This window comes from Nannobrachium achirus (assembly GCF_963921795.1).
Source record: "Nannobrachium achirus genome assembly, chromosome: 20".
In the NCBI taxonomy this organism is placed as follows: domain Eukaryota; kingdom Metazoa; phylum Chordata; class Actinopteri; order Myctophiformes; family Myctophidae; genus Nannobrachium; species Nannobrachium achirus.
The window spans coordinates 49,189,433-49,203,446 of NC_137827.1; the positions used below are offsets into that span (position 1 = coordinate 49,189,433).

The window sequence follows — 14,014 nt, forward strand, 5'->3', positions numbered from 1 at the left end:
TCTAGTATTTTAACATTTAATATAAATTGTGTCCAGTGATATAAATATAATTAAATGGGTGTCTGTAGCCTAGTGTATTTAGAAATGTGTATTTAGTTCAAACATTAGCCAAATTGTAAAATAAATATAAGAAATAGGCAAACATTTTGAAAATAGCCGATCTACAAGCTCACAGTGCTCGAAAACATTGTATTGAGGACTCATAAAACTTTTCTGGGACACATTTGAATGACCACCTGTGGGTCCTGGGACCCATTACATTGAAAACCTAGTAACATCACTGCGTAAGGCTCGAATTTACTGGCCACATGGCACAAAGAAGCAGTGTTCAAATGACAGAAAACTGGCCTCTATAGAATCCAAATTACTGAAATCAGTTGTGACTGAGAACTGTAATCCTTCAGTATTTACAGCATCTATTTAGATTCAGTTATTGCAGGGCTGTCCAAAGTGCAGCCCAGGAACCAAGCGCACCCCGATGACACATTTTATACAGCCCGCAGCTTCATTCCTAAATTGTATTATAAACAGCCTGCCAACACCTTCAAACAGGAATATTTTATAGTATAATTTGTCAAGGTTCCTTGTTCCCTGTTGTCTCATTATGAAGGGGTCAAAGAAAGGCTATTTTGTTGTTTTTACCTTGCACATCCGGTTACATTTGGTAATGTGAGTTATTTGTGTTTTGTTCAGCACACACCTGACAAAAAAAACATTGATATTAAATGTTTATGATGATAGTTAAATAAAAGATTGTAATGTATGTGACTTTGTTATGGTCTGACCGAAAGTACATTTTTTCAGGAGATAGTTGGCACTTCAGTGTTTTAATATTTTCTAATGTGGCCTAGCCTGATTTCAGACTCAGCTGAAACAGTCCACTCTTAGAGTGGGAGGGTCTATGGGCTGGAACCAGGCTAAATGTGGCCCCCTCTGAAAAAGGTTTGGACACCCTGAGTCATTGGGTTCAAGTTAGAATAGTACTAGCAAAGAGACACATATCAAATGTGTGCCGCGTGAGAAAGAATTTTATTCATCTTAAGACATGACAAAACAAAATTCAATTTGCATAACAGTAGTACAGCAGCGGCCCAAAAAGGTACAAAAAACGCTTTTTTCAGTGTAAAAATAACTCTAGCTCAAACATCATACCTGTGCCTTCCTGTCTTAGTGCAAACTCTTGAAATAAAAGATAGGCACGTGATGGATACGATAATCGCATTTCAATTACACTTGAGTGCTTACTGCTTTTGACAGCAGACAAACGGTCATTCATTATTCCTTTTTGTAAAATTCCCCCATTTGTAATCCAGAGTAACAATGACAATCTAATGAGCCTAAATGTTTGAATGTTTGTAGACTGACAATATATAATGAATGAAAGCTGACATTCATAATTTAAGCTGTTCGTACGTGTTATTTCTGTCTGAAATGGCGTGATATTGAGTTCACAATGCAATGTTTTTTAACCTTTTTCTACTAAGTGCAACTGACTCACAGCAAGTGTAATAATACTATTTAATAACAAAACAAAAAATACAATGCAAGCGTATGGTCCCAAGCAATAATCACAACTGTCAATCACAAAATGAAGCTTTTAGCTAAGCAAGAGTTAGGTGGCAACTTGACATCTTTCTATTCTAGGAAAATAACCAATAAAAACTAGCCAAAGAAAAACTAAAAGTAAAATATTTCCAAATTTGTATTTTACATTATGTTACAAATAAAAAATAAATATCAGCTCTGTTTAATCTAGGCATTTTACTGATTTTCATCTGACGAGAAAAATAAAGATTACAAAGAGAGACACACCACCAGTTTATCTTTTTTTTCCAATAAACAGTGCAGCTTATTTCAAGTGTTCTTAGAACTCTCAGAACATTACCTGCCGTTCTTATAACCCTCGGAACGTCTGCCAGAGTCACATCAGGACGCCAGCACGCCTCTGCGGATGATGTTGTTACCGTAGCGACGGGCGATTGACGGGTCTCCCCTCAGCTGGTGAGAGTGGCACCTCTTCAGACAGTGCTCTACCTCCCCGTCATTCGGCTTGGCGTCGGAGGAAGGGCTGAAGGACTCGTTCTCTGCCCCGGTGCGGAGCCTGGTTCTGGGGTACGAGGGCTCTGTCGTGTTTGTTAGTGGCCTGAGGAAGGGCTTGCGCTGCTGCTGCTGTTGTTGCACAGACGCTGGCTCAGTCGCCCTCTCTTCCTGCTTCTCCTTCCCGGCCGCCCCAGGTGGTCTCTCGCTCCTCTTGGGGATCCTAAACTTCCCCCAGTTCTTGAGGTGGCCGTTGGAGGCCGAGTGGGAGGATGAGGAGTTGTTTGCAGGGGTCTTCCTCGGCAAACCACCGGGTTTAGTATTGGAGTCTGGGGGGGCACTATGGTTTTTGTTGGCTTTTGTAGTGACGGTGGTAGAGGGGTCAGGGGTCATTAGGCTTTTGCTGGCTGTTCCTGTGTTTATGGTGTAGTCGTCGAAGTCGGAGGCCCTGATATCGACCAGTCGAATCGATACCGTTCGCTCCAACTGGGGCTTCAACCCCAGTCTCATTTTTGTTAGGATTGGAGTAACGTCTGTGATTTCATTCTTCCTTTTCTTCCGTCTCCTTTTCTCCTCTTCGTCCTCGTTGTCGCTCTCGTGCTTCTGTCTGGTCAGCAGCACCACCGCCTCCCCTCTGCTCCTCATTTCTTGTTCCTCCTTGTGTTCTGGCCCTGGGGCCTCCCTCCTGGGCTCTGCCCTGTTCTCATGTTTTTGTAGCTTGACGTGGTTCGCAACCTCTCGAAACCCCTGATATCCCTGGTCGTCATCCATGTTTGGGACTCTGGTGTAGCCAGACACCTCAACTGTCACGGACTCCTTGAGTTTTGCTCCCTCGCGAACCTTTGTGTCCAGTGGTTTGCTGCTGCGGTCCTTCTGAGTGTGCGGGGAACTGGGAAGATGTTTTCTGTGGAGGCCTTTTCTCTTCTCGTGCTTCGAAGAGCCACGTTTTGTCTTTAGGCTGGAGTGACCCCATGGAGAGCCAGACTGGGAGCCTTGGCTTGATAACAAGCCCAGGGAGAAGATTCTTTCCAAATCTTTGGCTGAGGCATCACCTACAACAGATTAGAATTGTGGATAGGAAACAGCGAACAGATAAGTGTTTTAGTTCATGAATTCTAGAAATAACATTCAGTAATGCAAGAAATGTGCAACTGACATTCTGTGTTAGAACAGCGAATAACAACACCTTTTTGTATGCATGTATGTATTTTTGATTTTTCTATTATTTTACAGCTAATAACAACATGGCCTCCGTGACCTCTCTTTAGTTATCCATACTATAATTAGAGAGAGAGGTCAGTCAGTCAGTCAGTAGGTCACAAAATGCATTATCTATTCACTCGCTTCAGCGACTGATCTCAAATTTAACATGGCATTGGCCATTAGCATTATACACACGGTGACGGAGCCCGAATTTCATTTTTCCCAAAATTATAGCTATTTATTAGCGTTTCTTCACTCTAAGCTCTACAGCCTGTTGTCAGGGTTACGGTCCGTTCCTCCAGGCCATGGGATCTGTAGCCCCGGGCCCACACACACCTCTCTCACAGTTAGGAATGTTGCAGTCTCTCTCTCTCTCTCTCTCTCTGCATGGGTCACGCATGCAACGGGTGATGTGTGTCTCATCTTCCAACGGGTATAGAAAAATTATGTGGAGCAAATACATCCTCATACTTCTATTCACCTAATTTAGCTGTTAAATTATTTGTATCCATCATAAATATACACTCCTCCATGGGCTGCTCCTTACATTATGATGCTCAGACATATTCTCACGCACACACCATGCAGTTACAGTTACTTTCCCCATAACCCACACTCTGCACATATTTTGCAGCACATATATTCGAACGGGTAAGGTCTAGTCAATAGTAATTTACAGTTGCTGAGCAAAGCTGTAGAAATCAGAATTTTGTGTTCAGTCGGTAGATCACTTGGGGGATGGTCTGATTGGTCTACATTTGTAGGGACCTACATACAAACTAACCCTGTTCTAGACAGTCTTTGCCTTTGGCCACACTGTAAAAGCATACAGCACTGGCAAAATAGAGTCTTCTGCATTGTTCTTGATTCTTGAATATATCGAGGGCTTGGTGCAAAAAGGGCGTAAGTGGCATTCTCAATTATTTTACAGGACAGCTTTCCATTGATTGTAATACTTTACGGTAATTACAAACAATTAAAAAGGTATTTTAAAATATATTCATTGAAGCCTAATCTGTATGAAGAAGTATATATAGAATCAGGAAGAAAACATATCCCAACTCAGATTCGTCTGAGAAGCCAAAAAGAAAATACAATCCAGTTCACTCACCAGTGAGCAGCTCATGGTCCAGCAGTCTGACTTGGTGATGAAAGATCTGCTCCTGAACCCTCCACAGAGAGCGCTTCATCTTCTCTCTCCGCGTCACCATGTAGGTCAGGTTACGCACCTGAGGACCACAACACAGCAAAGTCAAGCAAAGTCAGGACAAAATAGAAGAGAAGAAACCATCCGATTTCAGATACCCTGTTGCCTTTATGTTGATGGTGTCTGACGTCATATGTTGATGGTGTCCGACGTCATATGTGAATGTCATTCATACTGTACATAGGTGAAGGCAACTAAGTGAGTGAGCCTTCTGAACACCAGTGACACACTTCATTGGATCAAGAAATATTGTAGTGACCACGTAGTGCATGTATACTTCATTGTCAACCACAATCCTAAAAACGTAGGAACTAGAGTTCCACCCCAAGCTAATTAGACAAATTCAAATCATCCTATCATCCAAATGTGCATGGAACGATGAGGAGGGGTCTTTAGTAATAGGTATATTTATCTTACGATTCTATGGAGAAGGCAGAGTTTTTATCTGTTTATAGAAAGATTCCTACTCAGTGCACTCTTCCTTCTGTCTCTGTCATCCATCCGCAGGTAGCAGCAAACGCTCTAGCCCTGACCCTCAACCCGTTTCAATACCTGGTCCTGCTCTTAAAGCTTGCCATGCTCTATGCTTGACCCGGCTCTTGAACTGTCTTTTTCCTCCCGCCTTGCATTATGGAAGGAGGGAGAAAGTGGAAACCTACCCTCTCCAAGTCCTGCCGGAGGTGGGTGAAGAGCTGGAGGCGGCGGAGCAGCACCTCCTGCTCGCGGCGTGCCAGGCTCTCCTCCTCGTCCTTCTTGGGCGTGAGGAGCGGCTGGTTGAAATTGGCCTTGCGTTTCAGCTTCCAGTACTGGAACAGGAAGTCCACTGCCTCCTGGGGCAGCTTGAGGTGCCGGGCCACTTCCTCCACGTCCACAAACTGGAAGAACTCCTCCTCAATTGCCTGGAGCTTCAGCTTGCGGAGGTTGACGATCTTCTCCTCTTGCTGTCGGCTGCTCAGGGCCTCCGGCTCGCCGGTGGGACCTCTGGAGGAGGGGAGTTCTGGAGGAGCAAAGGAGGAGGAAGAGACGTCGCCCTCCTCCTCCTCCTCTCTCACCCTGCCTCTTCTTTTGCCTTTTTTGTCTCTGTCTCCCGCCTCCTTCTCCTCCTCCTCCTCTCCTCCGGAGTCTCTGGCCTCGGCCCCCTGCAGCCCAGAGTGTTTAGGGCAGTAGGACTTGAACTTGACCTCGTCCTCCTCGGTGAGGACGGTGTTCATCTCCAGGGACGCGCTGAGGCCACAGGTCACGTGGAAGGCAGTCCGGCAGTTTTTCGCTGAGCACTGTGGGAGCACAAACACAGGAGTTTTTGATCATTCGTGGTGAAGTGCCACATCAACTGATCCAAATCTCCCTAGATCATCATCTGGGATTGGTTTATCGCAAGCTGGGTTCAAAATAAACCAAAGCTGGCCCGGACAGCTAGGGTAGCAGTCCGGGCACCTAGGCTGCTGATGCACCCTGACAGCGATGACCTTTGCTGCGTGTCACCCCCCATTTCCTGTCACACTACTGTATACCATCTAATAAAAAGGCAGACAAGGCAAAAAGATATCTTTAAAAATAAATAAAGCGAAGGTTCTGCCAGCTTCCCTGTGTTAACTGATCTGAGTTTAGCGATTGAGGTGCACAGTAACCTCATAGTAACCTCGTATCATGAGTATGTTACTAGTAAAAACTGCTCCAGAACAACAATTCTGGTAAGAAAATGTTCTCCCTGTTCTAAACTTCTTGTAGTGTGGTCAGGCAACCACTGGGTGGCACCTGATCTCATCTGACATCAATGAATTGGATATTGGATCATTTCAATAGAGTTGCATTTGAACAGTTGCAGTACTGTACCTGTATACACGCTCCTCTCTTCTCCTTACACACACAGCAGCTAAGTGCCCATCTGTTGCTGGGAATGTGAGACACGTTGGTTATAGGTTCCATCTTCTCTGGATTCCCAATGCTCACCTACAAACACACGTATTGTAGCGTTAGGTCTCGATCGGAACTTAGATTACACAGTAAAAAGGATTTGAAGATCGCATGACAACATTGATGTACGGGATTCCGTAATACCCTCACACTCGCATAAGGTCAATGTCGCTCTGTGTGATTCATGGACATTATAATTTTGCTTATCACACGTGTTACATAACTTGACAAACATGATTAAACAGATTCACCTCTGGAATCCACAAGGCACAGCTAACATGGACCCATTTGGTTCCACTGCGGGTGGGCTTCATGGCACCGCCTTTCTTCGGACACAGTTGGCACTTTGGCAAGATGCCCAGGGCACAGATCCGACATAGCCAGCTGCCCTTGGGGACTTTCTGAATGCCATAACACGCCTATCAAGGGGCAAACAAACACCGTGTTCAATCCTTTGAGAAGTATGCGGAAAGAGGGTGTGTGTGTACATGCCAAATGCAATGCAAGTTTAGGTTATTACTGTTGTTTGAAGGGGAACGTATGCTGTGAAACCTCACAAACATTGCACAATATTTAGTTTCTACTCCTTTTCATAATTATTATTGGTAGCTGTGGCAGTAATTTAGGATTAGTAGTGGGGTAACAACAGTAGTAATTCACTCAGTACTCTTAAGTAACTCTTTCTTTCACAGTTTGACACTTCACAGGATTTGTGAAAACTTAGGGGTTCAACTGACAAAGGATTCTGCGATGTACTTCTGTATGTTCATATGTGCATTTACTATACATCATTGGTTCTATTTTGCTTCATTTGTACACTCAGAGTTATGGGGGTCCTTGACATTAAAAAAAAAAAAAATCACCACTGCTACAGTTGAAAATGGGTTTTCAACTATATGGGCTATAATGGGCTCTATATATAAGAAGGGACGTGGCAAACCAACCTGGTGCACACAGATGTTACACTTGTCACAGAACACCATCTCATTGTTGTCCTCTCCGTCAGGGGACATGCAGACGTCACAAACCACATCCTCGTCATACTCGATGCCCAGCCCCTCCTCTGTCTCCGTGGCATGGGTCATGTTGTCATGGCAGCGGCACTCAAACTCCTCTATAACTCTCTCCATTGTGATCTCGTCAAGCACCGGAATTCCTAATGACACAATGAATAAATATGTTATAATAATCTGTTCCTTGATTTATTTTACTATTATGTAACTGTATGTGTACTGATTTCCCTTCCGGCATTTAAATTATCACAGAGATATTGCTTGCACAGCATTTGGTCATACTGTCTGCCCTACATTTATTTTAATAGGCTTCTTTCAAAATCTGCCATTTGAAAGCAAAAAGGTCTCTACAAACTACAAAAACAAAGTTTAAGTGCTTCCGTGGTCCTGACTGTATTGTGGAAGGCAACAGTCTGGCTCGCATGACTAGACTATTACTAAATTTCCCCCTTGGGATAATAAAGGTATCTATCTATCTATCTATCTATCTAGACACAGGTGGACCAAAGCAGGAAAACATCCCAATGCAACCAAAGCCCCCAGCTCAGCCCACCCCACTCACCCATCTCAGTGAACTCCTCGTTGATGATCTGTATCCAGGCCACATCTTCCTCATCCAGGTCATAGCGACACATCCCCTCGGCCAGTGTCCTGATGTCCACGTAGCCCAGAGACTCAGAGCGTGATATCCTGATCATCTTCTTAGGCTTAGTGAACATCACCTCCTTCCCCTTCTCTGCCAGAACCCTGTGGAAAAAGGGACGTTTCATTTAAAATCTGTACAAGACTCGCTATATGCTAAATTACTACATTTTAGAATGTCTTGCTCAAGCGAACATTAACAACAGGTTACTGTTGTAGAAAGTGAATCCTGCAGTCATTTGGTTGTGGGACTGTATTTCTAGCCTACCATACACAGCAGAATGTTGTTGGTTGTCTTACCGCGCTACTGGATGAGGGACGGACTGGGGACTGACAGGAACCTGAACTCCCTTCTCCCACTCCTGTCTCCAAGGATCCGCCAGGATGTAGTACTCATCTGGGTTCAGCTGGTGTGAATCATGAACCTTCATGGCAGTGATCAAGTCTGTGCGGAAAACCTGACCCATAGAAATGTGAATATTTAACTTGCAGTATATTACGTTTTTGAAATCTAAATCTCAGTCTAAGAGATGAAACTGGGAGAAGGGCAGAGTGGGAACTAGAAAGGCACCAGAGTGAGTCAATATTTGGCCTTAGCTGGCCGGGGTCAGAATAGGGACACTAGGGTTAATAGACACAGTTAGAGATGTGCCAATTGATCGGTGAATGATCGGCCGATAATGCCTGTATCGGCTTTGATCATTATCGGTAGATACTGATTCCAGTTGATCGTATCGGCCGCAATCGGAGCATCTCTAGACACAGTCACGTTTATTTGCAAAAACAGAACGATAAAGCCAAGCCGCAGTGATGAACAGATGAGAAATCATGAATGAGATAAAACTCCCAAAGTGCTCATTAAAAACAATTAAAGCAAAAACTAATGGAAAATAGTCAAGATGACAGAAAATACCCTAAAAACCTTTTTTCCATGTTTAAGTTTCATATAGTTTCTAAAAAGATGTACCTCAGAAGGTTTATTTCCCTTTCCTCTCCTGGGCTGTGATTTAGAGTGCTGGGACCAACATGTGGAGTTACCTGATAAAGGACAAGATAAATTATAATATGAGCCATAAGGATAATGCACATTTGATTCGCATTTTGTTGTAACTGCATTTTCACGCTAGATGGGTTCAATTTCTGTCACGCTGTAAGCCTGCAAAACAAACATGATAAAACCAAACATGTCTGGACAATGTGGACATTGTGCTCATAGGTCACCAGCACTTTCGCCTATAACATATTTGCCTACACGCATTTGGTCTTTTCGCATGGCTTTTTCACCGTGGAGGAGAGCCTTTTCACCAGGCCTGTCTGGTCGATTCACCGCTGTTGAAGAGCCATTTTGCCTACCCTCAGACTGTCCATGTTTGCTTGCCAGTGGTGTTACCTGTCAAACAACGGTGACGGCTATCCTATGCAATGCCACTCCATAGAAATCACATTAATACAGATTAGAAGTTAAAACTATTGGAATCATTTAGGGCTTTGCACAGGGCAAAAAGTCCACAGCCCGGTCCTCCTAAAGCACGATGTTATTTCTCTCTGAGGCGCATGCAGAGAGCACAGACTGGGCAGCTCAGAGCGCCAGTGGCGTCAGTTAAAAAAAAGCTAAGGTATGGCAACATGACTGGTGTGACACCAGTCATGTTGCAATACCTTAGCAACAGGCACGATGAAATGTACATTTTATTATGTCCCCTGTAGCCAAGGTATGGCAGCTGCCATAGCTTGCCATACCCAATTGACGCCTCTGAAGAGCGCACCACTCACGCAGCAGAGACAGAACAAATGCTGGGCTTGTATTGTAGGCCTAGTTTGATAAAAGCTAATGAATGCCGTTTTACCCACCTACAGCCCCCGTCAGTCACTGTTTATTTTGTGTCGGCGCTCCTTCGCTTAAGCCTACAATCAATCCAAAAACTCTGTGACTCCCTTTTTGCCGGTCTTTCAATCCGCTTATTAGGTTATGTATCAATTAATTAATTATTTGGACGCACCTGATTCCAATAACTATCTGTATTGATGTGATTACTATGGAGTGCATAGCCGTGTGTAATGGTCACCGTTTGACAGGTAACACCTGTCACAAATCACAATCAATATAATATTTAAATGACAAAGGGATAATATGCAAACATGGACAGTCTGACATCAGAATTGAGCGTAGACATACAGATTAGAGCTTTGGAATCAGGTGCGTCCAAATAATAATTAATTAATTGATACGTGCACTGCGCAAATAGGTCATGAGTCATGATGTCCCGATATACATCATAGCATTTGATTTTGAATATTATCATAGGCCTACTGCTGCTATGCTTTGTGGTGAAGAAGGTTTGTAAAATATAGGATATGCAGCAAAATTGTTCTGGAGGGAGGCGCGCAACCCCGCAAGCATAAACTTTCTGTGTCTGGTTCTGGTGCGCTCTCCTCTGCTCTGTGCCAAATTATGTCTGTCTGTCTGTCTGTCTACCTGTCTGTCTTTCTGTCTGTCTGACACACAGACAGAGCGTGTCATCATTGCCTCGTTAAAGACACTCGACTTAACATTTTAAACCAGGCAAAATGGATTTTGGATTGATGTAGGCTTAAGCGAAGGAGCGCCGACACTAAATAAACTGTGACTGACAGGGACAGTAGGACTACAGGTGGGTAAAACGGCATTCATTAGCTTTTATCAAACTGCGACCCCAGCATTTGTTGTCTTTGCTGCCTGTATCAACGCGAGTGAGTGGTCGAGCTGCCATAGCTTGGCTACAGGGGGGACATAATAAAATTTACTTTTCATCGTGCCTGTTGCTAAGGTATGGCAACATGACTGGTACCAGTCATGTTGCCATACCTTAGCTTTTTCTGAACTGACGAAAAGACCTGGCGAAAATGTTATAGGCGATTATGCCTGACACCTGCTCATATACCATATTATGTCTCTCTCTCTCTCTCCACACACACACACACACACACACACACACACACACACACACACACACACACACACACACACACACAATATATATACAATATGAACTACAGTCTTAGTTCCATATCCACGTCTTTATTTTACTGAATCCCCTGGTGAAATAGAGAGGTTGTGCTGACCTTATTCTTCTGTCTATATTGAGTTTTGGTATGAATGAGTCAGCAGCAGCCAGAAGAGGAAACTTACTTCCATTGTCGGAGTCTTCACTGCTGCTTGCATGCCTGCTTCTCTTCATGGTCCACTGCCTTGGGTACAGTCCAGTTTGGTCACACACTTCACAAGTCAAGTACAAAGAAAGAAAAAAATACAGAAATGTGTATTATTTCATCTAGTATGATACAATGTTTGAAATTGTCCACTGAATTAATACTGATAGAGAACATTAACGTCACCAGGTTTAATTGCAATTTCTCTTTTAAATGAATAATATAATGTGTTTACAGAAGACATGCTATATCAGATAAACAGAATAGATGTACAATTCTGGAACGTGATGAGTGAATATTGTTATAACATCAGCAATATTAGAAGCACACACTACTACTTTACTTGAGTATTTCCAATTTCCAATACTTTTACATACTACACTACATCTTGGATCCAAAGCATTATTACTACTACTGCACTTGTAGTCTGATGCGACCATAGACTATAACATTACAGTGGGGTTGTTGTTACTCTACAACTACAACAGCCTGGAAATGACAACAGCATTCAAGTCGCCACGTGCACACTAATGAGAAAACAACGCGTCATAGTGACACGGGCGCATAGGGTACTTTTTCCATTTACATCGTATGATGTAGGCAGCATTGACTTCACATAACACATTACTATTGTTATCATTTGTTTTGTTTTAATCTTAGGTTTAGAATAATGTGTAGGTAAAATGAATACAAACGTGCAATTTAGAGCAAATTAGCTCTGCGTTATGTAAACACCTGCGTTATGTAAACACCACATCGGCAACGTTACAATTAGGGCAAAAGAAAGTACCCTATGCAAAGTTCAAAGCATTTATTATTAATATTATTATTAGTAGTGTGTACAATACGTACTCGAGCTGCGCTTCTGTCGGCAACGATTGGAAACCCTAACGACTCGTAACTAGGTTAACAACACAGTCAAAACGCGTACACTATGGCTGACATGTTGGCATCGTATCGTATGTCGCCGACGTTAAAATGGTTATAAAGACTGCTTATAAAAGTAATTTAAGGCGTGTTGCTGCCATCATAATGTGCACGTGCGAGCAGATAACGTGCACTTGTTTTCAATCCAGTCAACAGTACTTTCCCAGGGGAAAGTATTCATTAGCTAAATGGCTAACTTGCACGTTATGTAATCCATAGGCAAACCCACACAACCACAGGCCCTGTCGGTCACCCCAGCAATGAAGATAAACGATATACCACATAGCAGTGGTGGAAAAAGTACTCAATGTTTTTACTTGAGTAAAAGCATCAATACTGCAATGTAGAAATACCGTTACAAGTAAAACTCTGGAATTCTAAATGTACTTAAAGTACCAAAAGTAAACGTACTCATTGTGCAGGATGTCACAAGTTTTCAATTTGATTAAATGTACAAAAGTCCTTGGCTTTGCACATCGCGATGCGAGGAATTGTGAGCTTGTAGACCTGCCATTTCTAAATATCAAAAATGTATATATAGGTCTGAAGTGGTTAATGTATGTTTTGTAATAATAATAAAAATCTACACACTAGTTAAAGTTTTCAAATGAATGTACAGTGGCGTAAAAGTACAATATTTGGATCCAAGATGTAGTAGGTGGAGTAGAACTAGAAGTAAAGTATTTGAAATACTCAAGTAAAGTACAGTACAAATACTTAAATGTTGTACTTAAATAAATGTACTTAGTTACTTTACACCACTGCGTACCACATAGGCATAGCTAGTAAACGAGTGCGTGGCTTATAACCGAACTACAGTGCTAGTTAGCTGGGTGTTTTCAGGAACCATCGCAGATTCACAACAACACACACCGTGTGTGTACAGTTTAAATACACATGAGCGTTAGCATTAGCCGTCCATTCCAGCAAATAGACAGAGTCTTCCATCCTGAAACCCAGCGGCTCAGCGGTGGTAGTGTGGCTAACATGTTAGCTCGGAGCTTGTAGGCTAAGCTACTACTGTAGTGCTCAAATTAACATGGTGCAGCCCAATCAAGCGTCGCCAAATGTATGTAAACGGGGCAAAACAATGTAGTTTTTATCGTGGATGAGTGGCATTTTGGGATGGATTGATGCACAGTGTGTGTGTGACACATCCACCAGTCATCCACTGGGTTCAGGTTAATCTTTGGCGCCATTTTAAAATGACGATCATGTTGCGTTGGGTTTTCCTCCTAGCGGACTGCTGCTAGTTTTTGAGCGACCACCATACTACTAGGACTAAAAAAAACTCACTCAAATAAGACTCATAAAGGAAAATACATTGCAGATGATGGACCAATTAAAAAAGTATATTATATATACACTTTAAATCCGTGTAAAGAAGAAGAGTTGTTAAAAGAAAGTGGACGGTACATACAGAGCACGTCAGGGCCGTTGCAAAGGTGTGCAGTTTGAATGTGATGTGTCTGTCTGTAGCGCAGCGGTTTTTACAGAGGCTTGACTTGTTCCGTTCAGACTTCAGAGCCGCATTCCACATACACAAACACACTGACGTGACCGACGTCGGCGCGGCGGAGGTGGGCGGCGGCTACGTCCCCCCGTGGGCCGTGGCTACCGTCCCATGGCCTGGAGGACTGTTGAGAGATGGGTCTTCAACGTTTTCAGGCTAAGGATTGGAAGGACCCCTTAGTTGAGAGAGATGAAGCAGGGACCCCCCCAAAACCTTTTCATAGATTCCATATCTGTTTGACAATCATCAGTGTATTTTGGATTCATGTTAATGTGTGCTTTCAGATATTTAACCACTTCTTGAGCTTGATTGATTGATTGATTGATTGAAGACTTTATTAGAAGTTTGCATAGAAAAAAAAGTACAGTT

The 14,014-nt window shown here is 43.0% G+C and overlaps 1 protein-coding gene across 1 annotated transcript; it reads right to left on the reverse strand.

The window, feature by feature from the left end:
* Window positions 1-1,081: 1,081 nt before the first annotated feature.
* Window positions 1,082-13,668, reverse strand: jade1 (jade family PHD finger 1). The gene is made up of 11 exons (XM_080750124.1): window positions 13,553-13,668; window positions 11,186-11,272; window positions 8,984-9,054; window positions 8,317-8,474; window positions 7,937-8,121; window positions 7,306-7,517; window positions 6,613-6,780; window positions 6,281-6,397; window positions 5,107-5,721; window positions 4,352-4,469; window positions 1,082-3,089 (listed from the first exon to the last, which is right to left on the reverse strand). Exons 2-11 carry the CDS (start codon window positions 11,232-11,234, stop codon window positions 1,927-1,929), a joined length of 2,856 nt encoding a protein of 951 aa, XP_080606250.1. The 5' UTR covers window positions 11,235-11,272; window positions 13,553-13,668; the 3' UTR covers window positions 1,082-1,926.
* Between the last annotated feature and the right edge of the window lie 346 nt (window positions 13,669-14,014).

Bases quoted from the DNA above. Each gene is read 5' to 3' on its own strand.
- jade1 (XM_080750124.1), bottom strand. From the start codon at position 11,234: ATGAAGAGAAGCAGGCATGCAAGCAGCAGTGAAGACTCCGACAATGGA. The intron at 7,518-7,936 runs GTGAGTGGGGTG...TTGTGTCATTAG, and splicing joins CGAGGAGTTCACTGAGATGG to GAATTCCGGTGCTTGACGAG. The intron at 4,470-5,106 runs GTAGGTTTCCAC...TGTGGTCCTCAG, and splicing joins TCCGGCAGGACTTGGAGAGG to GTGCGTAACCTGACCTACAT.